We start from the raw sequence: 27,433 nt of genomic DNA on the forward strand, positions 1-27,433 counted from the left end.
TAACAAATATACTTATTGTGCTTAATATTTTATAATATACGATTATACCTGGTGCTGCGACTTGAAGGGGTGTAGTTGGAACACTGCGACCACCTGAGTCTTCTTCATGAGCCAGAAAGAGAGGGGTTTCATACATTCCTAAGCCTGGTAACATATATACAAGTGTGTGAGTATTCCTTACATTTTTGTTCATTGTTAGAAATACTCAGTGTAATAATGAACTGCATACGGATAGGAGAATACCAAACTGATTACTAGTTATATAGTGAGAAACCTTTACTGAAGAACAATTTTGGACTAAATTACATAGAAATGAAACAGCCATTCAACATTGCTACTGATACTGTATCTACAGGACTCACCTCCTTGTGATGCTAGCTGGCCAAGGTCAGAGTGGCTGGAACTTGCCTGAGGCATATCTTCTGGTGGCCCAAAGCGGAACCGAGGGACTCCCGCAACTTGTGGTGAGCTGAAAATATTCAGTACAATAAAAGTTTAACTTTTCAATTCTTGGAGCAGGTAAGAGCACAAATAACAAGCTGTAGTATAAAGTGGGGAGTTGTGCAAAAGTATTCTAAACAAATTTTAACTTGTGCAACAACAAACAAGATGGTGTTTTGTAGTGGATGCTATAACAGCAGGCATAGAAACTTGATAGATACGTCATACTCTGAGCAAGTGTCCAGTTAAATGGTGCAGAATAATATGTGATGGATATAAACTGGAAGGTGAATTTAAGAGAAGACTATTCGATAAACATGATATGTATTCAGAAACACAGGAGTGGAAGACCAGCTATTGCACTCACAAGCTCAGAGGCAGAAAGCCCTGGCAAGTCAAGGTTTCAACATCTGGACTTGCTGTAAGGAATCCTGGTCCATGTCCCACTATATAACTCAAAGGGAATACTTAAAACGCCAAGATGAATGACTCAAACTATGTGGACAAATAATTTTTAAACTTCACAGGATTTGGCAATACCTGGATATAACTGGACAATGACTGGACATTGTTGACTGCTGACCTGGCTGTGAACCTTCATCTGTTCATAATATTACCAAGACATAGTTTTACAGCGTTGTTTTAATGTACAATTATTTCCCTTAAGAGCAGAATTCACTAAACACTTGTATTAGTAACTATGCATTCTCTATTTGTCACCACTGATTGATATTTGAAAGCCTTAAAGGAATTCAGCATAAACGATCAATGAATACAGAAGGAAACTTCCACACACCCTAAATGCATGCTACTGTACTTTGGTTATTCTTTAATGAATGATGTACAACAACAAATTGAAAACGTACTGAATTGCTTCAGCAAAGCCATCTGTGCGATGAGGAACAACAAGGGTTGGAGTGCTCGGCACTGTACGGTCTTCATCATCAAAGAAATGTTGCTGTGCCGCAAAGAAAATAAAGTAAATGAAAAGTCTTTTTCCTTATATAGATATTTATACAGCTATACAGTGTTTTGCACAACTGGAAGAGTCTCTTAGTGCCGTTCTTAACGTGGAAAGGGGTGTGTGTGTGTGTGTAATATATATATAGAGATAGAAAAAGAGAGAGAGAGAGAGAGAGAGAGAGAGAGAGAGAGAGAGAGAGAGAGAGAGAGAGAGAGAGAGAGAGAGAGAGAGAGAGAGAGAGAGAGAGAGAGAGAGAGATCTATCCAGAATGCATTCGCCACTCATTTCATTATAAAAGCAGCTCACCCGGTCCCCTTTTAAACAACCGTGCTAGTTGTAAATATATCTAATGGACAAGCGGTACTCACGGGACTTCATCAATAAACGGTACAATCACCCCAATTCTTGCTACGTTTCGGTTTTATTGCAAACCTTCGTCATGCCTAACGAAGGTTTGCAATAAAACCGAAACGTCGCAAGAATTGGGGTGATTGTACCGTTTATTGATGAAGTCCCGTGAGTGCCGCTTGTCCACTGGATGGATATATATATATATATATAAATAATACACGCACAGCATATACACACACCCCTCTTGTTTACATATGGTAAAAAAAAGGGAACAGAACAACCAAAATTCACATTAACAACAAGAATGCTGAAAGACCCCAAATCAGGACGCATACTGTACATGTTCATGTTGGAGCGTCTGTGTGAGACAAAACCTACAAAGTTGTTTATTATTATGATTATATTAACAAAAAAAACAAAGACACAACACTAAAGGAGAGTACACAGCTATTGCTGACTTTAGATTGGTCAATCTTGTTAGATCGCTCACTTCACCGCTGGGTGTAGTGAGCGACTCACCACCTCGCTCAGCACACATCTCTGTCCCCCGCTCAGCACACATCCGATGTGTGCTGAGCAGGGAGAAGAGATGTGTGCTGAGCGTTGTGTGCTAGATCGCGCAGCACATATCACTACGTGTGTACCCCCCATTACTATGACCCATCTTTTAATAAAATTAGGAAACACCCTCATTAAAAGTTACTGAAAGTAAAAGCTCCCAGGCCCAAATGTACTGCCCATTTAATAAGAACTTGGCAAGAGAGCAAAACCACACGGCCATATACTGTATGCCAGAAGCAGCATAGCGTTCTATACAAAAGGCCAAATAGAAGGGGATGCGGTTACATTGCCGGCAGTCAGAATCCTGGCGGTCAGGATACAAACGCCGGAATCCCAACCACTGACAATGCAGACAGCCGGAATCCCGGCTAATAGGGGCTATTCCCACTCGTGGGTGTTCACGACACCCACAGAGTGGGAATGGAACAGAGGCCGCAAGGGGCTTAGTTGCGCTCCCCCCATGCTGGCATCCTGACGGACAGGATCCTGGCATCGGTAAGCTGACCGCCGGGATACTGGACGCCGGCATACCATACCCAACCCAATGAAACAGACTTTTTCTAGTGCATAATCTTGTCTATGTTGTAATTTAAAATAAAAGTTCTAACGGAGAAAAAAAAGCATTACATTAACATTAAAACCTTTTGGAGTCCAGTGGGGGAGGGGCAATGAATCATTGAGGCATACAGTGAGGTGACAGGAACACGGGCATAGAGTTTTTCGAAGTTGTATCTGCAAGCTACTCCGTGTAAAAGGTTTCCCAACCAGATTATTTCCCATGAAAGCACAGTGTTTTTACTTAATTGAAAGCCAAAAATCATATACCCTGGAGGGAGTCAAAGCAAATCTGCTGGAAGTCTGCGTGATTTGCAACTCTGTAGTCAGAGAAGTCTAATTCATACAAGGCAGGTCCTTCATACCACAATCTGGAGATGTAACAGAGGCAGTCTATCTAAATCAACAGCAGGGGGGTGGCAAGAGTGCCCTGGCATTGAGAAAAACCAGCAGTAGCATGTAATGGGTGGTGCTGAATGTTCCAGCTATTGCAGACATTTTAATCTGGGTGTGTGTATGGGCGACCCACCGATCATCCATACACTGTCTCACGAACGAACATCACAGCTGGTTAGTCAAATTGAAATGCTCGCCCAGATATAACATGTAGCCTCACATATAGGAGAACCGATTGGTAAGTGTGTATACTTACCTAATGGGCCACTCTCTCACCCAGACGTGTACCCAGCCTTACACCACCCTACTTTCAAACAATCTCCATGGCTGGAGAGTTTGGTAGGTCTCCTTTTTTTATCTTTTCATGAAGAACAAGGCTGTTTCAGCCCAAAATGGTCTTCAATAGTCATCTCAATTTGGACACGGATTCTGACACTCATCAAAAGGAGGAGGGGTTCTGTATTTTGCATAGGCATTGGGGGTATATGTCCCCTTTACAGTTGAGCCAGGACATACTACTCCAAATTCTAAATCAGTCCACACATTTTAAAATCACCACCCCAAAAAGTGCAATGTGGTTATGCCAAGGTGTAAACTTGTTTTTATCCAATCTAGCATCAGCCTCTTAGTTTTTTTTAGGCTTGTTTTATTGTTGTTGTTTTAGCATATTACTCTCTCCTCTCGCTGTTGTCCTGCTTTGCTATAAAAAAACTGAAGTTTCCAAGAGGCTTCTGGTGACAAAATGGGATTAGTTTAAATTATTGTACGTTAATCTGAAGAAGTACATACTATTTTTACCAAACTCTATACCCATGTGTCCAGCATAGATTAAGGTAAATACAGATGTAGCCACGCTGGTTGTGGCTGCGACTTGTTTAGTGCAATGTACGTGCACCTAATTTGCACCCATGACCCATAGGATTTCTATGGTGCCGATCATCGTGTGTACCCCGCGGGCTAAATGAGCGTGGCTACATCTTTAGGGATACGTTTTAAAACTGTTAACATATCAACAGAGAAATATACCCAAAAGATTGCATTAAATCATTATCAATATCAGTTAAAATAAATCCAGCATAAACATCACGGGATAACATAGAAAATATGATGCAAACATGATGTATTTAAAGGATGAATTAAAAAATATATAAATTTCTGCTTACCATGCCACCTAAACCAGGTGTAAGTTGAAGGCCACGTCCTACAGACTGTCTGCGGGTCATCTGAATTCTCTAAACAGAAAATATTAAAAATAAATAAATAGAAATATCCATGACATTAAGTATCCACGAGGGATCATTCCAAACCTGAAACAGGTGAAGATAGTTTAGAATCTTTTCGGAAAGTATTACAGAACTCACACTACTGCCCCTGACTGATGTACACTACAAATAGGATTAGGGAATACTACCAACATCGGCCTTTTCAAAGCTACTATAAAGCACTCGTATATTTGTGTATTTCATATACTGAACTTAATATTGGACACCTGCGTTCAGCTCTTTACAATGTAAATATACTAGGCAAGCAATGGGGCCAAGTCTACCAGCCTCTGCTTCAGTGAATGTAAAGATAAAGCTTATTGATCAATTGAACCTTCCACATACCTGATGTATTTAGATAGAGATACAATGTATACCTTCACAGTATTCCCAGGATTTACCTCTATCAAATACGGCTGCATTTCAGTTACTCATTAACTGGAAAAGAACACTAGATCTAATCAGTGACAAAAGCCTTCAACAATTTTAATAACTTTTCCATCCTTTAACACATTTTAAATGACGAGTAAAGCATATACGTGGGTATGGGATAATTTTTCCCTTTCTCCTCTATAATTACTTTTTACTGTGTTTTCAGGATAGGGTAACGATTCATTTACCTTATGGCAAAAAGAATGAGCAGAAAAGACCAACCTGAGGTTGTTTGAAACAAGTCAAAACCCAATCATTTCATAAAAAAACATAGGAGCACACCAGCACAAAAGCCCTGCAGTACAGTCCATATGTTAGCGTTAAGAAGCTACAATAATCAGAGTAAATGGGCAATTTCTGGCATCCATGAACACAAAGTGGACACCTCTAGGTCTATTAATGGTCTTTGAACAAAGGATTCCGCAAGAACGGTGGTAACTTACATACAGTAAAGGGCTTCACACATTGGTGCCAAACCATAAATTGGCACAAATCCTATTGATATGCTCTTAATATAAGACAAAAGTACCTAATCCCGTTCTACTAAGAAAAAAAAATTGCTTTTCGGTTATTAGAATGTAAAATTGTTAGGAAAATAAAAATTACAAGCTTTTAAGCTCACAATTCAATTCATGAGATCATTCCAATTCAAACTTCTGCCCATCATGCAATAAATAAATAAATAAATATTTAGTAAAATAATTTCTATAGTCAAAGTATGGCAAAGTGGTAGGAGTTTACAGGAGTCCAACTAAACCACAGCTCCGATGTTACTTTCTAGAACAGTTTCTGTTAGAAACCGTGTAATCCACAGCACAAAGACAAGGCGCACACATCTTGCAGAAACTGATTTTTTTAATTTTATATATATATTTTTCCTCTACACTTATTGTACACATCACAAACCTCTAACGAAAAAAATAAGATTTTACTTACCGGTAAATCTATTTCTCGTAGTCCGTAGTGGATGCTGGGGACTCCGTAAGGACCATGGGGAATAGACTGGCTCCGCAGGAGACATGGGCACCCAAAGAAAGAATTTAGATTCTGGTGTGCTCTGGCTCCTCCCTTTATGTCCCTCCTCCAGACCTCAGTTAGAGAAACTGTGCCCGGAAGAGCTGACAGTACAAGGAAAGGATTTTGGAAATCCAGGGCAAGACTCATACCAGCCACACCGTATAACTTGTGATAAACTTTATTTCCCTATTGTAAGCTTGCGAGCAGGGCCTTCCTACCTCTATGTCTGTCTGTTTTTACCCAGTTTTGATCTATTACGGTTGTTCTAATTGTAAAGTGCAACGGAATATGCTGCGCTATTTAAGAAACTGTTAATAAATAAATAATAAATAAACTTACCCAGTCAACAGTATGAACAACAACAGAGCATCAGTTCAACCCTGATGCAGCAATAACATAGCCCTTATTGCAGCAATAACTATATACAAGTATTGCAGAAGAAGTCCGCACTTGGGACGGGCGCCCAGCATCCACTACGGACTACGAGAAATAGATTTACCGGTAAGTAAAATCTTATTTTCCCTAACGTCCTAGTGGATGCTGGGGACTCCGTAAGGACCATGGGGATTATACCAAAGCTCCCAAACGGGCGGGAGAGTGCGGATGACTCTGCAGCACCGAATGAGCAAACACAAGGTCCTCCTCAGCCAGGGTATCAAACTTGTAGAACTTTGCAAAAGTGTTTGAACCTGACCAAGTAGCCGCTCGGCACAGCTGTAATGCCGAGACCCCTCGAGCAGCCGCCCAAGAAGAGCCCACCTTCCTAGTGGAATGGGCCTTAACTGATTTTGGCAGCGGCAATCCAGCCGCAGAATGAGCCTGCTGAATCGTATTACAGATCCAGCGAGCAATAGTTTGCTTTGAAGCAGAAGCACCAAGCTTGTTGGAAGCATACAGGATAAACAAAGATTCTGTTTTCCTGACCCTAGCCGTTCTGGCTACATAAACCTTCAAAGCCCTGACCACATCAAGTAACTCAGAATCCTCCAAGTCAGTAGTAGCCACAGGCACCACAATAGGTTGGTTTATATGAAAGGATGAAACCACTTTTGGCAGAAATTGTGGACGGGTCCGCAATTCTGCTCTATCCACATGGAAAACCAGATAGGGGCTTTTATGTGACAAAGCCGCTAATTCTGACACACGCCTAGCCGAAGCCAATGCTAGTAGCATGACCACCTTCCACGTGAGATATTTCAATTCCACCGTTTTGAGTGGTTCAAACCAGTGGGATTTCAGGAAACTCAACACCACGTTAAGATCCCAAGGTGCCACCGGGGGCACAAAAGGAGGCTGAATACGCAGCACTCCCTTCACAAACGTCTGAACTTCAGGTAGAGAAGCCAGCTCTTTTTGAAAGAAAATGGATAGGGCCGAAATCTGGACCTTAATGGAACCCAATTTTAGGCCCAAAGTCACTCCTGGCTGTAGGAAGTGAAGGAAACGGCCCAGCTAGAATTCCTCCGTAGGGGCATTCCTGGCCTCACACCAAGCAACATATTTTCGCCATATACGGTGATAATGTTGAGCTGTCACGTCCTTCCTAGCCTTTATCAGCGTAGGAATGACCTCATCTGGAATGCCTTTTTCCGCTAGGATCCGGCGTTCAACCGCCATGCCGTCAAACGCGTTAAGTCTTGGAACAGACAGGGCCCTTATTGCAACAAGTCCCGTCTTAGAGGAAGAGGCCACGGGTCCTCTGTGAGCATTTCTTACAGATCTGGATACCAAGTCCTTCTTGGCCAATCCGGAACAATGAGTATTGTTCTCACTCCTCTTTTTCTTATGATTCTCAACACCTTTGGTATGAGAGGAAGAGGAGGAAATACATAGACCGATTGGAACACCCACGTGTCACCAGGGCGTCTACCGCTATCGCCTGAGGGTCTCTTGACCTGGCGCAATACCTCTGTAGTTTCTTGTTGAGGCGGGATGCCATCATGTTCACCTGTGGCAGTTCCCACCGACTTGCAAGCTGTGCGAAGATTTCTTGATGAAGTCCCCACTCCCCCGGGTGGAGGTCGTGCCTGCTGAGGAAGTCTGCTTCCCAGTTGTCTACCCCCGGGATGAACACTGCTGACAGTGCGCTTACATGATTCTCCGCCCAGCGCAGAATCCTGGTGGCTTCCGCCATCGCCACCCTGCTCCTTGTGCCGCCTTGTCGGTTTACATGAGCCACAGTGGTGATGTTGTCTGACTGAATCAGCACTGGTTGACCGCAAAGCAGGGCCTCTGCTTGACGTAGGGCGTTGTAAATGGCCCTTAGTTCCAGGATGTTGATGTGAAGGCAAGTCTCCTGACTTGACCACAGACCTTGGAAATTTCTTCCCTGTGTGACTGCTCCCCACCCTCTGAGGCGTGCATCCGTGGTCACCAGGACCCAGTCCTGAATGCCGAATCTGCGGCCCTCGAGAAGGTGAGCACTCTGCAGCCACCACAGGAGAGACACCCTGGCCCTGGGGGATAGGGTGATTAACCGATGCATCTGAAGATGTGATCCGGACCATTTGTCCAGTAAGTCCCATTGAAAGGTCCTCGCATGGAACCTGCCGAAAGGAATGGCCTCGTACGATGTCACCATCTTTCCCAGGACTCTAGTGCAGTGATGAACTGACACCTGTTTTGGTTTTAATAGGTCCCTGGCCAGTGTCATGAGTTCCTGAAGCTTCTCTATCGGGAGATAAACCCTTTTCTGGCCTGTGTCCAGAATCATGCCCAGGAAGGGCAGACGAGTCGTAGGAAACAACTGCGACTTTGGAATATTCAGAATCCAGCCGTGTTGCCGTAACACTTCCAGAGAACGTGCTACGCTGATCAGCAACTGCTCTCTTGACCTCGCTTTTATGAGGAGATCGTCCAAGTATGGGATAATTGTGACCCCTTGCTTCCGCAGGAGTACCATAATTTCCGCCATTACCTTGGTAAATATTCTCGGAGCCGTGGAGAGACCAAACGGCAACGTCTGAAATTGGTAATGACAATCCTGTACCACAAATCTGAGGTACGCCTGATGAGGTGGATAAATGGGGACATGAAAGTATGCATCCTTTATGTCCAGAGACACCGTAAAATCCCCCCCTTCCAGGCTTGCAATGACCGCTCTTAGCGATTCCATCTTGAACAGGAACCTTTTTAGGTACACGTTCAGGGATTTTAAATTCAATATGGGTCTGACCGAACCGTCCGGTTTCGGTACCACAAACATGGTCGAATAACCACCCTTTCCTTGCTGAAGGAGGCGAACTTTGACCACCACCTGTTGAAGATACAATTTGTGAATTGCAGTTAACACTATTTCCCTCTCTAAGGGGGAAGCTGGCAGGGCCGACTTGAGGTATCGGTGAGGGGGCATCTCTTCGAATTTCAGCTTGTATCCCTGAGACACAACATCTATTGCTCAGGGATCCAACTGTGAGTGAACCCACTTGTGGCTGAAATTTCGTAGACTCGCCCCCACCGGGCCTAACTCCGCCTGTGGAGCCCCATCGTCATGCGGTGGATTTAGTGGAAGCAGGGGAGGACTTCTGTTCCTGGGAACTAGCTGTGTTGTGCAGCTTCTTTCCTCTGCCCCTGCCTCTGGCAAGAAAGGACGCACCTCGGACTTTCTTGTTTTTCTGTGATCGAAAGGACTGCATTTGGCAATACAGTGCTTTCTTAGGTTGTGAGGAAACATATGGTAAAACATTTGACTTCCCAGCCGTAGCTGTGGAGACAAGGTCCGAGAGACCCTCCCCAAACAATTCCCCACCCTTGTAAGGTAAAACCTCCATGTGCCTTTTTGAGTCGGCATCACCTGTCCATTGCCGAGTCCACAGGACCCTTCTGGCAGAAATCGACATAGCATTTATTCTAGAACCTAGTAGGCTAATGTCTCTCTGAGCATCTCTCATATAAAGGACAGCGTCTTTAATATGCCCCAGGGTCATTAATATAGTATCCTTGTCTAAGGTATCAAGTTCCTCAGATAAGGTATCCGTCCATGCTGCTACAGCACTACACACCCAAGCCGACGCGATTGCCGGCCTCAGTAAGGTACCTGAATGTGTATAAATGGACTTCAGGGTAACCTCCTGTTTGCGATCCGCAGCATCTTTGAGGGTAGCCGTATCCTGTGACGGCAGGGCTACCTTCTTGGATAAGCGTGTCAAAGCTTTGTCCACCCTAGGAGAGGATTCCCAGCGTAACCTGTCCGTTGGCGGGAAAGGATACGCCATAAGAATCTTTTTGGAAATCTGCAGTTTTTTATCTGGAGATTCCCAAGCCTTTTCACATAACTCATTGAGCTCGTGTGAGGGGGGAAAAGTTACCTGCGGCTTCTTTTCCCCATACATATGAACCCTCCTGTCAGGGACTGGGGTTTCCTCTGTGATGTGCAACACATCCTTAATAGCTATAATCATATAACGGATGGATTTAGCCAATTTTGGCTGTAACTTTGCATCATCGTAATCGACACTGGTGTCAGAATCCATGTCGGTATCCGTGTCAATAATCTGGGATAGTGGGCGCTTCCGAGACCCTGTCGGCCTTTGCGACATAGGATCAGGCATGGGTTGGGACCCTGACTGTCCTGAGGTTTCAGCTTTGTCTAACCTTTTATGCAAGGAATTAACATTATCATTTAAAACCTTCCACATATCCATCCAATCAGGGGTCGGTGCCGTCGGCAGAGACACCACATTCATTTGCTCCCGCTCTGCTTCCACATAGCCTTCCTCATCAGACATGTCGACACAAGCGTACCGACACACTACACACACAGGGAATGCCCTTTTTGAAGACAGTTCCCCCACAAGGCCCTTTGGAGAGAGAGAGAGAGAGTATGCCAGCACACACCCCAGCGCTATATAACCCAGGAATAACACAGTAACTTAATGTTAACCCAGTAGCTGCTGTATTTGTGTTTTTAGCGCCTAATTATGTGCCCCCCCTCTCTTTTTACCCTTTTTCTACCGTGATCTGCAGGGGAGAGCCTGGGGAGCTTCTCCTCAGCGGAGCTAATGGTGTCCAGTAGCCTAAGAAGCAGGACCTATCTTCAGAGAGTAGGGCTGCTTCTCTCCCCTCTGTCCCACGATGCATGGAGTCTGTTGCCAGCAGAGCTCCCTGAAAATAAAAAACCTAACAAAATACTTTCTTACAGCAAGCTCAGGAGAGCTCACTGAACAGCACCCAGCTCGTCCGGGCACAGATTCAAACTGAGGTCTGGAGGAGGGACATAGAGGGAGGAGCCAGAGCACACCAGAATCTAAATTCTTTCTTGGGGTGCCCATGTCTCCTGCGGAGCCCGTCTATTCCCCATGGTCCTTACGGAGTCCCCAGCATCCACTAGGACGTTAGAGAAATAGAACAGGACACAATATTTATAAGCTATATACCAATACCACATATGTAAATTCTATACAACTTCGACAAAAAGAATACGTAACACACATGTTCACAATAGGTTTATCAATATAAAAAAAGGATAAACTGCTGCTGGTACTACCTTCAATTAACAGAGCAGACAGGCACACGTTAATAATGTCGACATGATCTGAACATAACGCCAATGTCGACTGTGAATGCCGACCTCCTGTCCATGTCGACATTGAGACTATGTTGGCAGTCTGATGCTTACATGGTGAATGTTGACATTCTGAATGTCAAAGTGGTCTACAAGCACAAGAATACACTTAGGGGTTGATGTATAAGCAGTTAAAAGAGTGGAGAAGCGGACCACTCATAGCAACCAATCAGCTTTGAGGTAACATTTATCAAGTACATTCCATAAATATACTTTATGGTAAGTACTTACCGTTGATAACGGTATTTCTCCTATGTCCACAGGTTTCCACAAGATAACAATGGGATATTATGGAGCGACAGTGGATTGGCACCAAACGATCATAAGCTTTCAGTCCTCCCAGGATGCAACGGGCTCGTCCATATAGTGTTCACTCTAGAATCCGGGCGCCGGTTCTAGAGGGGCACTAGCGCGCACGGCCATGCAAAATAGGGGGGCGTGATCATCGCGGGTAATAAATGGGGGTGTGGGCGGCGTCACTGTTGGGGGCGTGCCCAGCACCTACAGAGGTGCTGGGCTTCCCCCAAGCGCGCTCTCAGCGTGAATGGATGCCGTGCGCATGCGCGCGGCATCTTTACACGCTGTGAGGGCAGGAAGCGGGCGGCAGTTTTACCCTTAAAAAATCGGGCAGTGCGCTGCGCCCTGCTAAAACTGCCTAGCGTGAACACTAGTCCATATATGGCTTAGGCAAATCAGTTGTATTCCAAAGCATTTAGGCAGGAGCATTGTGTAGAACCCTATTCAGGCGAGAAGAACACACATGCACACTCTTCCATGCAAGAGGGAAGAGTTTAGCGAGTATAAAGATTCTCAAATCAGGTGCGTCAGGGTAGGATCCCTGTGGAAACCTGTGGACATAGGAGAAATACCGTTATCAACGTTAAGTTCTTACCATAACGTATATTTCTCCGGCAGGGTCCACAGGTTATCCACAGGATAACAATGGGACTTCCCAAAGCAATTTTTAGTGGTGGAGACTTTCCTGATTGGTAGAAGAACCTTTCGCCTGAATTCAGCATCATGAGAGGCAAAGTATCCAAGGCATAAGGTCTAAGAGTGAGTTATGGAAGACCATATGGCTGCCTTACCTATCTGTTCTGCTGAAGCACCATGCTGTGCTGCTCATGAAGGACCTACCTTACGAGTAGAGTGAACAGAGACATTAGCCGGAACGGGGAGATCACCTTGAGAATATGCTTCTGAAATCATAATTTGAAGCCATCTTGCCAGCGTCTGTTTAGTAGCAGGCCATCCTCTCTTGTGAAATCAGTAGAGAATGAAGAGAGAATCTGTCTTTTAGATGGCACTGGGTTAATGCCTGGACTACGTCCAGCGACGCATCTCCCGAAGAAAGTCCCGATACCTGAAAAAAACGGGACTACAATTTCTTCATTAAGGTGAAATTTAGACCCCACGTTAGGAAGATACTCAGATCTAGTTCTGAGAACGACTATCTGGATATCAGAAAAGGAGATTAACATGACAGTGCTCCTAAATCTGATACTCTTCTAGCTGATGCCATAGTCAGCAGAAAGAGAACTTTAGCTGTTAACCATTTAAAATCCACTTTTTTTTTTTTTTTGGAGCAACTTAAAGGGCTTTGAGGACTACACTACAGTCCCAACGCACCGCAGGCGGAACAAAAGGAAGGCTGAATATGCAGCATTCCCTGAAAAAAGTGGGCACATCCTGAAAATTTGCCATTTTCTTTCAGAACCATGCAGTTAATGCTGACACTAGCACTTTCAAGGAGGCCATCCTTAACCTTTATCCACTCCCACCTGAAGGAATGCTAGAACCCTGAAAATTCTGAAAGATTTTGGGTCCATAATTCTTCCATTATACCAATGATTATAGACTTGCTATATTCGGTGGTAAATATGAGCCGAGGAAGTCTTTCCTGCTCTGAACATTGTACGATTTACCTGTGAGAATCCTCTTGACTTCAGGATATAGATTTCAAGAGTCACGCCGTAAAAGACAGCTGATCCAGATGTCTTGTAATAACAAGGACCCTGCATTAGCAAATCTGGCCGTTTGAGGAATCATAAATTAAGCATCCATCGACATTCTCTGCGGATCTGTGTATCAACGCCTTCTGGCCAAGCCGGAGCTATTAGAATTACGGCACCCTTAGCTTCTTTTATCTTCCTCACTACTCTGTAGCAGGATGATTGGAGGAAAAAGATAAGGCACCTTTGTTGTATTTTTCCTCACCATCCTGTGGTAGCAGGATGAGCCGAGGATACACACAAGTGAAAAGAAATTCCCCCTTTATCGAAAGACGTACAAAAAGATCACTACCTGATCCCTTGTTCCTGACCCTTGTATGGGTCTTTTGCAGATGGGACGTCCTGAGATCTATCTCTGGCAAACCCCACTTGTCTACCAGAGTCTGAAACGACTTTTGGGTGTAGAGCCCATTCGCTTAACTGAATGGCGTGTCGCCTGTGAAAGTCTACTCTCCAGTTTAGGACTGCTGGAACGAATACTGCGGACAAGGCTGGAAGATGGAGTTCTGCACACTTTAGTATGCGTCTTACCTCCTTCCTTGTTGTTTAGCTGCGTGTTCCTCTCTGAAGGTTGAGGTACACTATTGCCATTGCCTTGCTCTGCGGACCTGGACTAGTTTTCCTTTAGGAATGTCCCTTGCCCGAACCATGATCATGTACGTGGCCCGAAATACTAATAAGGTTAATTAGCAGGCAACTTTCTTCTGTGATTCTTAGTCCCAGAATATTAATCTTTCGGACAATGGCCTTCCCCAGCCCCGGAGACTGGAATTTGTTATCAGGAACTCCCAACCTGATATCCAACAAGGTTGTTCCCTTGTTTAAATAAGATGTCTGTAGCCACCTTCTGTGACAGTACTACTTTTGTTAGTTTACTGTCCATTTGGCCCACATACAACACCTGGTATTCACAGCTGGTCTGCAATCAGAGATTCTTAAATCAGGCACAACACTGGTTGACTTCCAGCATCATATGAGATTGGACCCATCAGGTGTGATGCGGCTGTAGACAGAAGCTGCAGAAGTCTTGAGTGGAAATCTTCATACTCCACCTATGTTGACACCATCAAACCCATCATTCGCATGCTGCGTGAATTGATATTGTTCGACTGTGTAACACCTCCTGAGTCCTTGACTGTACCTTGGATATCTTATCCCAAGGTAAATACTTTCTGCAGACTTTGATTCAGTTCAGCCTCCCCGTGAATAATCCATTGTGACGAAACCAGGGATGACCTTGCCCCATCTATGAACCACCCGTACCCCTACAGACAAGTTATTGTCTGTTCAGGATGACACAGAAACCTTTCCTGTATTTGTTCCAGAAAAAAGGTGGTCGAGGTATGCCAATTTTTCTTATCCCCTGCTTGCGGAGATAAACAGCCATAATTTATTTTAGAACATACTCTGGGGCTGTGGTTACCCAACGGGTAAGACCTAAAACTGAATGTTGCCGAAGGATGGTAAACATTGAAATAACACTGATGGACAGTGCTATAGGAACCTGTAGTTAAGCATCCTGGGATACTATGTAATATACTGGTTCCTTACCTAACTATGGAGTGCTTCCATGTGAACTGTTTAGGATTTTAGAGATTGTGAATGGAGTAAATAATCCTTCTGAATCAACCTCCGGTTGGAGTAAACCCCCTGTCCCCATTGCATGGGTTACCGGGATGACTACTCCTGACAAAAGTCATTTCTGAACGGTCTGCAATCCCCTTATCTTCGCCTTTGCCCGGAATGGGCTGGAGCTGAAGAATCTTCGAGGAAGATGCTCTTGAAAAGGAAAGCATAAACTAGAGCCACCGCTTCTTGACCCGCAGCATCTGTTACCATATCTGTGCAATCTAAGAGGTCGGCCCCCTTCCCTGGGATCCCCAGAAAAAGACCTGTACCATCATGCTGATGAGTTATCCTCTGATTTGGAAGCTGGCTCTCTGGTCGCTGTTACGAACCTATTGCTTTTCCGTTATGACCGAAAAGGCCTAAACCAGACCCCTAACTAGGGGTTATATGTGGAAGGAAACGTGACCTTCTTGGAGTCTGCTTCTGATTCCCCACTATCTGCTTACTCAACAGAGACTTTAAACCAAAGTCAAGTTCCCAGAACCTCCTTTGATTCTGAATCAGCTTTGCCTGTATTAAGAAAATTGATCTGTTAACAGCTAATGTTAAGGTTGATGCCCCAAAAGCATAACCAATATCTTTGCTGCCTGTTTGTAAACTTATATGGGACTCCTGCTCCCTTGCAGGTACCGAAAAACCGTCTTCCAGTACCTCAGCCCAGGCAGCTATTTGCTTTCATGCCAGCTGAAGTCACGGCTGGCCTTATGACTGCCCTAGACAGAGACATTATGGTTTTTTTTAAAAAAACCATTACTCTTTTGATGTTGACGGCAGAGGCCATATAGGTTTTTGCACTATCCAGTATGCATACCTATTTTAGGAGGCACTCCCCCCCCCCCCCCCCCCTTTTTTTTTGTTGGAACGTAGCCCAAACATTTTCCTGATTCTCAGCTGTTCGTGTTTTGGGACGTTTAAATAAGGGTGCCTTATTTTTAACCCAGGCTCTGCTGCCTCTATGAACGGACTAGCCTTTACTGCTCTTATTTTTTCAGTTTATTTACTGAGGGGATACCCTTTTATCTGTTCTTCGTGTGCCGAAGCAGAGTATATAGAGCTTTCATCGACTGATGAATTATCCTTTGTTGTCTGAAGTGATGATTTATTTTAACTCGGTTTATCAGCTTGACTTATTTGGAGAAGCTAGACACAAAAATGGAAATTGGTGCTGTTTTCCTTGCGCACAAATGGGCAGCTCTAATGTACTAAAGAAAATGGGATTGCACCCAGAATCCCCCAAACCAATACAACAAAAACAGACTTATCTCTAGTTCATATGTGCGCCCCAATAAAACAAAATGTTAATTGATAGAAAAAATGTACTCCCCTGGTTTTGGCACTCCTCTTCACAATTTCTTTTCCCTTCAAGTGCGACGTTTGTAACATAAAAAAGGGATAGAAAAAATGCAAAAAACCTTGTGTAGTATTGTTTGAGTATGAATGCACATTCAAGGTAATAAACAATTGCCACACCAGTGATGATATGTAAATTTGAGTCGGGGTCTTAACCCCCTAAACCAAACCACTCACAATCGTGAGGAGAAGAAGAGGCAAAGATAATCATTCATTAGTAGAACACCGTCACCATGAATCTCAGGGGATGCCCCCTTCAGCAAAGAACTCACAAGAGAATATATTATCTAAGGCGTGGTAGACATTCCATCCTCATAACTTCATCATATAGAGAAAATAAGAGACGGGGATATCCCCTTCACCAAAAAACTCACAGTCTGAGCCTTGTATAAAAGCAAAGCAGGTGGGTCTTTATTTTCTTTAAAATTCACAGCCAACTTCCACGGTAAATCCTCAATGTAAAACGAAAGAATATACCGGTGTTGGATAATATAAAACACTTTATTTAATTCCCTTAAAAAACTTTAGAGGGCATACCCGGTTTAGAGAGATATCTAGGAATATGGTGATGTGTGCATGAAAAACGGGGCCCCGTTTCAGCAGTCCCAGAGCCCTCTCCTTGCCAGGTAACGTCCCTCTTGTTAACACAGGTGCCCCCTGTGAGTTTTTTGGTGAAGGGGATATCCCCTGTCTCTTATTTTCCTGTCCTTATTTATGTCTTATTTTCCTGCATAGGACACAGATTGTGTACAATAGAGGCTCTCCCCCTTTGCTACACCCTGTACCAGTTTTAAAGCGTGTCTTGAGTGTCAGGAGGAGCTGTGTGAGCCTGCTGCTGCAGTAAGCAGAGGAAGGCGCCCAAATGCTGCTGGTCCAGCTCTGAGATAGCTCCGGCTCCCCAATGGCGCCAGAGCTACAGAGATTTTTATACTGGCAATGTCTCCTAAAGTGCTTAAAAACATCACACAAGTGCTAGTTTAAGCCACCGCTAGCCAGTGTACACAGGGGGCTATAGCGGGTCCCACCCAAAAGGGTCCCGTATGCCTCCCCTGCGTGTCAGCCGCACCTTGAACCGGGGGACCCCCTAGCAGGGCCACCGGTTCGTACTCACCACTGTAGTCACCTTCAGGCTAGTTTTAAGGGGTATGCGGCATGCTGCGATTGCGACAGCTAAGGCGCAGTGCCTCGCTGAACAAACAAGCTCTCAGGACGGTGGTCCCGCAGCGGGGAAGCGGCTCTGACACGTCGCAAGGCCAGGGACTACCCCTTCCCCCAACTTCCACGGTGCAGGTATGCTGTTACCCAAACAGCATACCGAAAATAACAAAGATTTACAATAAACTGAAGAAAACTCCCTGGAGCTGCAGAGATGCGCATCCTCTTCTGAGGGCACTTTTTTCTAAACTGCCTACGTGAGGGGGCATAGAGAGGAGGAGCCAGTACACCGGCGGCTCCTTTGGACCCCATCATACTAAGTCTCCCCAATATCCCTTATGGATGCTAGAGAAATGGCAATTAGATGGAAGAAGGATTGCAATATATAAGCAAATTATTCCATAAGGAGTTTCCGGGCTGTATACAGATGTGTCCTCTAACAACTTTGATCCATGCGCTACAAGTTGAGTTACACAACTCGTGAGTGCCGTGTGACTTAGTTGCGCAGAGTGTCTTAATTTGCATTTATTGCGTAAATGGGTCTTAATCGCAATGTAATGGAATAGGACGCACAAGCAGCGTCTGCTGATTAAAATTATATGCAGCATGCATATATTCTGTGTGTGACTACAGCTGTATTTGCATACAAAATGCTATGCTACAGTGTTTTCCTGGAAAACACTAACGTTTCATTTCGGATGCAGATACAGCCGCTATTACACACAGAATATAGTCATATCACAAATCATTTTAATCAGCAGAAGCTGCCCGTGCGTCCTATGGCTTTACATTGCCTCTAAAACGCATTTTTGTGGCACAAGACGCAAAAAAGATGCTCGGCGCTACAAAGTCCCGTCACGGTATGGTGAAACTTGAAGGGCTGTTTAGCGTGACTGCAGCAAGGATGTATAAGGACACCGCTGTAGTAAGCAGGTGGAAGGTAACTGAAATCACAGGCGTGTATTGAATGTTGTAATAAAGTTGTAATAAAGTCACTAAAAACACACACAGCTAGCCGCTATACAGGCGAGCTAGTTATACAATCAACTCACTACTGATTATTATGTATGGGGTACAGATGAGTCATCAGTGACTTGAAAGGACCTTCAATAACCTCCCACAACAAAGGATAGACATAAAATACATAAAGCTGCACACCATGAGAATACAGCATTTTCTTAATGTAGTTTATGTACTGTATGTGAATGGACATATAATGCAGGAATGATGGTACAGCAGTACCCAATGCTCTTCAGACAACTTTTTGGGACTATTGAATTGTTGTGTCCCTTTGCAACCCTTTGATTAGGTCTCAGTCATTTATGCTTAACAAGAGAGTCTCACATACAGTAGCAACAGAACACAAACAAGGTTGGTCATATCTTTCATTTGAAAAGTTAGGTTGTACAGTTACTAGTCTACTTTGATTTACTAAATTTGAAAATTTATAATGGTTATCGGAAACAAAAGTGCACAACTGAATTTGTGTCAATCTCTGACTATTAAATTTAAGTAAAACTACTAAAAACCTTTACAAAAATATCTTCTTGAATGTGTAGCATTAGCTAATTGTAAGATTTAAGTTAATGGTTAAGAAAATTGGATTTTTTACTCACCGTAAAATCTATTTCTCAGAGTCTGGGAGATGCTGCGCACTTATTGCTGAGTTACAGTGTGTGTATGTAGTTTGGTACAAAGCTATGAAAAGAACCAACTCCTCCCATCAACCCTCTGTGCACAGGAGAAAACCCTCAGTTAAAGTTTAACAAAGCAGAAAGAGAAAAAAAACAGAACCAACAGTCAATAAACCAGACAAAAAGGGAAATGAATCGCAGCGTCCCAATTTTCCATCTGGGAGACGCTGCGCACTTACTGCTGGGATATCCCAAAGCAAGATAAAGGGAGGGGGGGGTTGGGGATGGCCCCCGTTCGCGCCTCCGTTTCCATGCCACCGCCCCTGCAATGCTCCGTCTTGGAAATGGAGCATTGCCACCCCGCGAATGCCTCTGCCCGTCAATCAGGCCATGGCATTTATAATAACTGCGGGTCGCCCGCAGTAAATGTGGGCACGTGTGAAGGATGGGACCTGTGCATGCGCCCACGGGGCAAACGCAAAAATTCTGGCTGGATCACGATTTGCGATCCAAACTGAATTAGCCTCTTAGTTCTTAATATGCGGGATTAAAAGAACATGCCGGCAAAACCAGACAAGGTAAATCGTGGTGGTGACAAGGTCCTTGAAGAAGATCTGAAAGCACCAGAAGACGGTAAGGGTCCACGGTCACCATGCTGCGAAGTAGAGTGTATTACTGGTGCCGAAACTAATCTGGAACCACGAGAATAACTGGTAGTGCTCGTCAAATGCAGAAGTGGAATGAGAGGAAGAGGTGGAAACACGTACCCAAGACTAAATGCCCATGTAGCGGTCATGACATTAGAACCGCCTGAGGATCCTGGGATAGGGATCCGTACCGCGGAAGCTTCTTGTTCAATCGAAACGCCATGAAATCTATTTCTGGGGTGCCCCAAAGAGATACCAGGGATAGAAAGACCTTTTGGTGAAGGTTCCCACTCTACCAGATGAACCGTGTGACTGAGAAATCCACTTCCCAGTTTTCCCCTCCCGGAATGTGTACCACAGAGATGGCTGGAATCCAATGCTCTGCCCAAGTGAGGAATTGGGATACTTCTAGCATGGCTCTCCAGCTGCAAGTTCCGCCCTGCTTGTTGATAGAGGCAACTGCTGTTGCGTTGTCCGACTGAATACACACTGGATGTCTTTGGGCGAGAGTCCGTACTTGAAGCAGTGCATATCGAATCGCTCTCAATTCTAGAATGTTGATCTGAAGCGAACACTCTCAACTGTCCCAGAGACCCTGGAAATGGTGAGATTGAAATGCAGCTCCCAAGCCCGTAAGGCTGGCGGCCATTGTCATGATCATCCAGATAGGATGCCTGAAGCCACCAGAGTAGAGACCGACAGGCGAACCCAACTGTCTGTCCATATGTGGTCCCGTTCGCAACCAACAATGTAGGATCTGAGACTGAAAGGATCGCGCATGAAACCAGGAGCAAGATACAGCCTCGAACACTGCCACCATCTTGCCCAAGACCTGTATGTACAGGAGGACTGGGACCAGTGGCAACTGTAACAGATATCTGACCCAGGATAGTAGATCCTGAATCTTGTCTTGTGGGAGAAAAATCCGCCAACATTTTGTGTCAAAAAGTAGGCCTAGTAATACCATCCTTTGAGAGGAAAGAAGTGTGGAAAACTTACTATCCACCAAAATTGCTGATGAGTGTCTATCGTGAGTTGTAATTGTAGTCGAAGCATCGATTCTGAAGGAGCCTTCAGCAACAGGTCATCTAAGTAGGGCGTTATGTTGACTCCCTGATATCTCAGTACCGCAATCATGTGAGCCATAACCTTTGTGAACACCCAAGGGGCCGTGGAAAGGCAGAATGGAAGAGCTTGAAATTGGAAATGCAAAGGGCACACTGCAAACCTCAGATGAGGATAATAACCCAGCCAAATGGGAATGTGAAGGTAGGCGTCCTTTACATTGATGGAAGCCAAAAACTCCTCTACTTACATGGTGCAGATGATTGAATGATGGGCTCAATCTTGAACTTTTCCAAGTATCTCAGGTTGAGGATTGGTTTAAAACAAAACAGGTTCATTTTACGAGAAAAAGATTGGAGTAAAAACCTTGACCTTGCTGGTGTTTGGGAACTGCAAGGACTACTCAGCGTTTTAAAAGAGATGAAACCGCCTGAATGAGAGCTTGATGCTTGGAATGATCCTGAGGAAGGGGTGTAGCGAAAAACTGGCTGGGAGACGGACCGTTGAGATTTAGACTGTAACCTCGTGAAATGACCCTGCTCACCCAACGGTCCAGGATCTATTGAAGCCAAAACATCTCTGAACCGGAGTAAGCGGGCCCCAACCACCAGGGACCCCTCTGAAAGCATCAAACAGTGATGCTGTACGCTTGTCGGCTTGTTTGGTATCCGGTTTTCGGGCTCCCTGAACTCCTCTGCCTCGATAGGCAACCCGCTGAAGGACTTAAAAAACGCCCCTGCCCTGTGTCCGAAAGGTGCCGTGTAAGATTTGGCTTTGGAGCGGCCACCGGAAGAAAGGGGCTCTTACGTCCTGTGGTAATTGAGATCATTTTGGTCAGTTCCGAACCAAAACCCCCCCCCCAAAAGTCTCCTTCGAAAAGGACTCCTTGCCGTCACACCCAAGGCAGAGACGCGCATAGGGAGGCATAATTCAGTAAAGCTTCCCCTACATATGTGAGCGCCTCTGAAATCTGTTCAGACAACTGAATAGCCTTGGATGGGTCTTAAGAACTCAAGCACATGCAAGGATAGGACGCAGAGATATTCCTGACAAGGCAAAACTGATTTTAGGAAATGCATCATTTTTCTATTTGTCCTTAAACGTCAATGATTATACAGAAGGGATAACAGACACCTTTGCAAGATGAGTAATTGGAGCATCCACTTTTGGAGGTACTTCCCCAAGGTTTAGTATCCTCCTCTACAAACGGATACCGATATCTTTATTTCTTGGGAGCTCGAAACTTGGAATCTGGTTTGAGCCAAGCCTCCTTTAAGGTATCTTCAAAATACAGAGGATGAACACATCTCTGCCACTGTTTCCTGTAGATTAATAGTCTGCCGTATAGCATGTATCAACAGCCTGTCCAGAACCTGTAGCCACCTTTTCTTCCTCCTAGGCAGATGTGTTCTCCTACTCAAGGTCTAATTCACCTTCCTCCTGAGAGGAAGAAGCGGATTCCAGCTCCTCACCAGAAAAGCAGGAGGTGACTGTAGTCTTTTAGTAGTGTTACCCGTAGATGCCACTATTTTGTTAAAGACTGTGCTAAATCGGAGAGGCATTTTCCCATATTTCTAGCCCAAGGAGGTTCCTCAGAAGACTACGCTAAGGCAGAGCTTGACAAGGACTGAAGCAGATCTACTATGGTGTCCGCCATGTTCCTGGCCCACTGAGGCACCGACTGGTCCGCAGAACCTCTCGGTCGCTCCACAATTGGTGCCTCCGAGCAAGCAGGGCTACCTTTAGAAAGCTTGGTTCCACACTGTGAACAGGTAAAATATACAACTGAGCCTGCTTTTCCCCTTAGCGGATTTCTCTGGCTTACTGGCCATGGTAAAAAATAGAGTAACCGTAAGAGTTAATAAAAGGAGAGAGAAGGGCTGATGCAGACTACTGATATATCCATGTAATACATGCTGTGAGCCCCACCTGTGTAGTGTGAGCCAGCAAAACCTCCTCAGAGCATCCCCCAGCGTGCTGCAACCATCCTTAGTCCGGAAAGCAGCTAGCTTAAATGGCGCCAAACTCTCCCAGCGCTCCCACACAGATTCCAGTGGGCGGCGCTACACTGTCCAACTCTGTTGTGCACCGGAGAGCAGTAACAGAGACGTGTAGAGGGTAGGAGGGAGGTACGCAACCCCTGTCCTGAGCCCCGCCTGCCACTTTGTCCCTGCGGTGGCTACATCACTGGGAGAAACAGTGGAGGCTATTGTGGTATTGGCGCTCTAAAAGTCCCGTCCATGGCTCTCCCCCCACTGCTATAACGGCAGCTGTTAACACAGCCATACAAGCAGCCATCAGGATATTTGTGCTGTACGGCACACAGGAAATAATAGTAAAGTGGTCCTAGTCCAACACCATTGGGTTGTCTTACCTGACCTTATACGCCTCCTCAGCGCTGTGTCTGGAGGGAGAGTCCCAGTGACTCTCCAGAGGACAAATGGTGTGAGAAACTGGCTTCACAGGCCCTTTTCTAAATAACCTCACTCCCTGTATGCTTGTCGCCTGTACTCGGGGACTAAGCATAGGACTAACATCAAAATAAGAAAAAAAAAACCTAGCTAAAAGCTGACAAACAAAAAACTGTGCCTGCACTCCAAGGCACAAAACTGAAAATAGGATTTTAATTACCTACCGGTAAACACTTTCCTCGTAGTCTGTAGAGGATGCTGGGGTCCACATTAGTACCATGGGGTATTGACGGGTCCACTAGGAGCCACTGGCACTTTAAGAGTTTGAGAGAGTGGGCTGGCTCCTCCCTCTATGCCCCTCCAAACAGACTCCGTCTAGAAACTGTGCCCGAGGAGACGGACATCTTCGAGAGAAGGATTTAACACAAAGTGGTGAGATTCACACCAGCTCACACATACAAGGCAAAACAAGCTAACCAGCTTGAAACTCAGCAACTGCTGAAACATTACTTACCAAGTAACAATGCAGTACGTAACTAAAAACCAAAGTTGTATTGAACCAGATAACCACTGCAGGAAAATGAAGCGCTGGGCGGGAACCCAGCCTCCTCTACGGACTACGAGAAAAGGATTTACCTGTAGGTAATTAAAAACCTATTTTCTCTTACGTCCTAGAGGATGCTGGGGTCCACATTAGTACCATGGGGATGTACCAAAGCTCCCAAAACGGGAGGGAGAGCGCGGAGGCTCCTGCAGAACTGACCGACCAAACTGTAGGTTCTCAGAGGCCAAAGTACTGAACTTGTAGAACTTTGCAAACGTGTTCGACCCCGACCAAGTAGCCGCTCGGAAGAGCTGTAAAGCCGAGACACTCCGGGCAGCCGCCCAGGAAGAAATCGCCTTATGAGTAGAGTGGGCCATAACAGACGTAGGACACGGCAAGCCTGTCGTAGAATACGCATGCTGGATAGTGAACCTGATCCAGCGAGAAATCGTCTGCTTAGAAGCAGGACACCCAATTTTCTTGGGATCATACAGGACAAACAGTCTGATTTTCTGCGACGAGCAGTCCTCCTCACATAGATTTTTAGAGCACTAACCACATCTAAGGACTTTGATGAAATTAAGAAGTCAGTCGCAACTGGCACCACAATATGTTGGTTGATATGAAATGCAGACACAACCTTCGGAAGAAAACTGCTGACGTGTCCGGAGCTCAGCACTATCTTCATGGAAGATCAAGTAAGGGCTTTTACATGACAAACGTCTAGCAGAAACTAAGGCCAACAAAGTGACAGCCTTCCACGTGAGAAACTTGACCTCAACCTCCTGTAGAGGCTCAAACCAGTTAGACTGGAGGAACTGCAACACCACGTTAAGATCCCAAGGCGCCGTAGGCTGTACAAAGGGAGGTTGGATGTGCAGAACGCCCCTCAAAAAGGTCTGAACCTCAGGGAGGGCAGCCAACTGTTTCTGGAAGAAAATGGATAGGGCCGAAATCTGGACCTTTACGGATCCTAACCTCAGGCCCATATCCACACCTTATTGCAGGAAGAGGAGAAACCGTCCAAGTTGAAACTCCACCGTAGGAAACTTCTTGGACTCACCAAGATACATATTTTTTCCAAACACGATGGTAATGTTTAGACGTCACCCCTCGGCTCTTCTAGCAGTAGATCCAGAAGATCCGCGTACCAAGACCTTCTTGGCCAGTCTGGAGCAATGAGGATCGCTTGAACCCTTGTTCTCCTTATGAGCTTTAGCACTCTTGGAATGAGTGGGAGGGATGGAAACACGTACACTGACTGGAACACCCACAGAGTCACTAGGGCGTCCACCGCCACTGCTTGCCGGTCCCTCGACCTGGAACAATATCGCCAAAGCTTCTTGTTGAGACGAGAGGCCATCATGACGATTTGGGGTACGCCCCAAAGATCTGTTACCTCCTTGAACACCTCCAGATGGAGATCTCACTCCCCCGGATGGAGATCGTGTCTGCTGAGGAGGTCCGCTTCCCAGTTGTCTACTCCCGGATTGCTGACAGCACCAACGTGTGTTTTTTAACCCAGAGGATGATTCTTGTTACCTCTGACATTGCAGCCTAGCTCTTCGTTCTGCCCTGTTGGTTTATGTAAGCCACTGTCGTTACATTGTCCGACTGCACTTGAATGGCCCGATTTTTCAGAAGATGGGCCGCTTGGAGAAGACCGTTGTAGACGGCTCTTAGTTCCAGAATCTTTATCGGTAGGCCGGCTTCCAGACTTGACCACCTTCCTTGGAAGGTTTTCCCTTGAGTGAATGCGCTCCAGCCCCGGAGACTTGCATCCGTGGTTAGAAGGATCCAGTCCTGAATCCCGAACCTGCGGTCCTCCAGAAGGTGAGGCAATTGTAAGCACCAGAGGAGTGAAATCCTGGCCTTTGGCGACAGACGTATTCCCTGGTGCATGTGTAGATGGGATCCCGAGCACTTGTCCAGGAGATCCAGTTGGAAGGACAGAGCATGAAACCTCCCGTACTGTAGAGCCTCGTAAGAGGCCACCATATTCCCCAGAAGGCGAATGCACTGATGAACCGACACCCGGGCCGGCTTCAGGACATCCCGGACCATTGTTTGCATCACCAAAGCTTTTTCCTCTGGAAGAAACACCCTCTGCACTTCCGTGTCGAGGATCATTCCCAGAAAGGACAACCTCCTGGTTGGTTCCAAATGTGATTTTGGAAGATTCAAGATCCAACCATGTTCCCTGAGTAGATAGGTCATGAGAACAATGGACTAACAGCTTCTCCTTGGATGATGCCTTTATCAGCAGATCGTCCAGATATGGGATTATGTTCACCTCATGTCTGCGGAGAACCATCATTTCCGCCATCACCTTGGTGAATACCCACGGTGCGGTGGAGAGGCCGAATGGCAGGACCTGGAATTGAAAATGACAGTCCAACAGTGCGCATTGGAGATAAGCTTGATGCGGCGGCCAAATCGGAATGTGGAGGTACGCATCCTTGATATCCAGGGATACCAGGAATTCCCCCTCCTCCAGACCTGATATCACTGATCTCAGAGACTCCATTTTGAACTTGAACTCTCTCAGGAAGGGGCTCAGCGATTTTAAATTCAGAATGGGTCTGACCGAACCATCCGGTTTCGGTACCATGAAAAGGTTCGAATAGTAACTTTTGTTTTGCATATGGGGTGGAACTGGAACAATAACCTGTGCCTTCACCAACTTTTGGATGGCTTCCTGTAGGATAGCCCTGTCTGCCAGCAAAGCTGGCAAGCCTGATTTGAAGAAACGGTGAGGAGGGAGATCTTGAAATTCCAAGCAGTATCCCTGGTACACAATATCTTGCACCCAGGGATCCAGGCCGGACGACACCTAGACGTGACTGAAATGCCTGAGTCTCGCCCCCACCAGCCCCACCTCCAGGCCGCGCTGTCCACCGTCATGCTGAGGACTTTGGCGTACTTGAAGTAGGTTTCTGTTCCTGGGAACCCGCAGCAGCAGGTTTCTTGGATCTTGTCCGACCTCCTCGAAAGAAGGCGTCGAACGGCTTGGTCTTTCTTGCTTTGGCAGTCCGAAAGGGGCTGTGATGCAGCTGAAGAAAAGGATTTCTTCGTAGCAGGTGCAGCTGCCCTCTGTATTCATGGAAACCCACGCATCCAACGCTTCCCCAAAGAGAGCCTGACCTGTGTAGGGTAGGGTCTCCACACCTCTCCTGGATTCCGCGTCGGCAGATCACTGGCGGAGCCAAAGTCCCCTACGAGCCGAGACAGACATGGAAGATATCCCTGCAGCCATGGAACCCAGGTCTTTCATGGATTATACCATAAATCCTGCAGAATCCTGAATGTTAAAAACAATTCAACATCACTTTTATCCATTGTATCCAAATCCAAGTAACGTGCCTGACCACTTTACTATAGCTTTGGAAATCCAAGCACAGACAATAGTGGGAAGTAGTATCGCCCCTGAAGCAGTGTATATGG

The 27,433-nt window shown here is 45.6% G+C and overlaps 1 protein-coding gene across 1 annotated transcript in view; it reads right to left on the reverse strand.

Moving 5' to 3' along the window:
* TPR (translocated promoter region, nuclear basket protein) overlaps nucleotides 1-27,433 on the reverse strand; it is a 605,901-nt gene that overhangs the window by 59,534 nt on the left and 518,934 nt on the right. Inside the window, exons 44-47 of the mRNA XM_063940231.1 lie at nucleotides 4,432-4,500; nucleotides 1,308-1,399; nucleotides 363-469; nucleotides 49-144 (exon numbers count right to left, since the gene is read on the reverse strand). Coding sequence (XP_063796301.1) covers nucleotides 49-144; nucleotides 363-469; nucleotides 1,308-1,399; nucleotides 4,432-4,500 — 364 coding nt within the window. The remainder of the gene's footprint in view (nucleotides 1-48; nucleotides 145-362; nucleotides 470-1,307; nucleotides 1,400-4,431; nucleotides 4,501-27,433) is intronic.

This window comes from Pseudophryne corroboree, chromosome 9 (genome assembly GCF_028390025.1).
Source record: "Pseudophryne corroboree isolate aPseCor3 chromosome 9, aPseCor3.hap2, whole genome shotgun sequence".
Lineage (NCBI taxonomy): Eukaryota > Metazoa > Chordata > Amphibia > Anura > Myobatrachidae > Pseudophryne > Pseudophryne corroboree.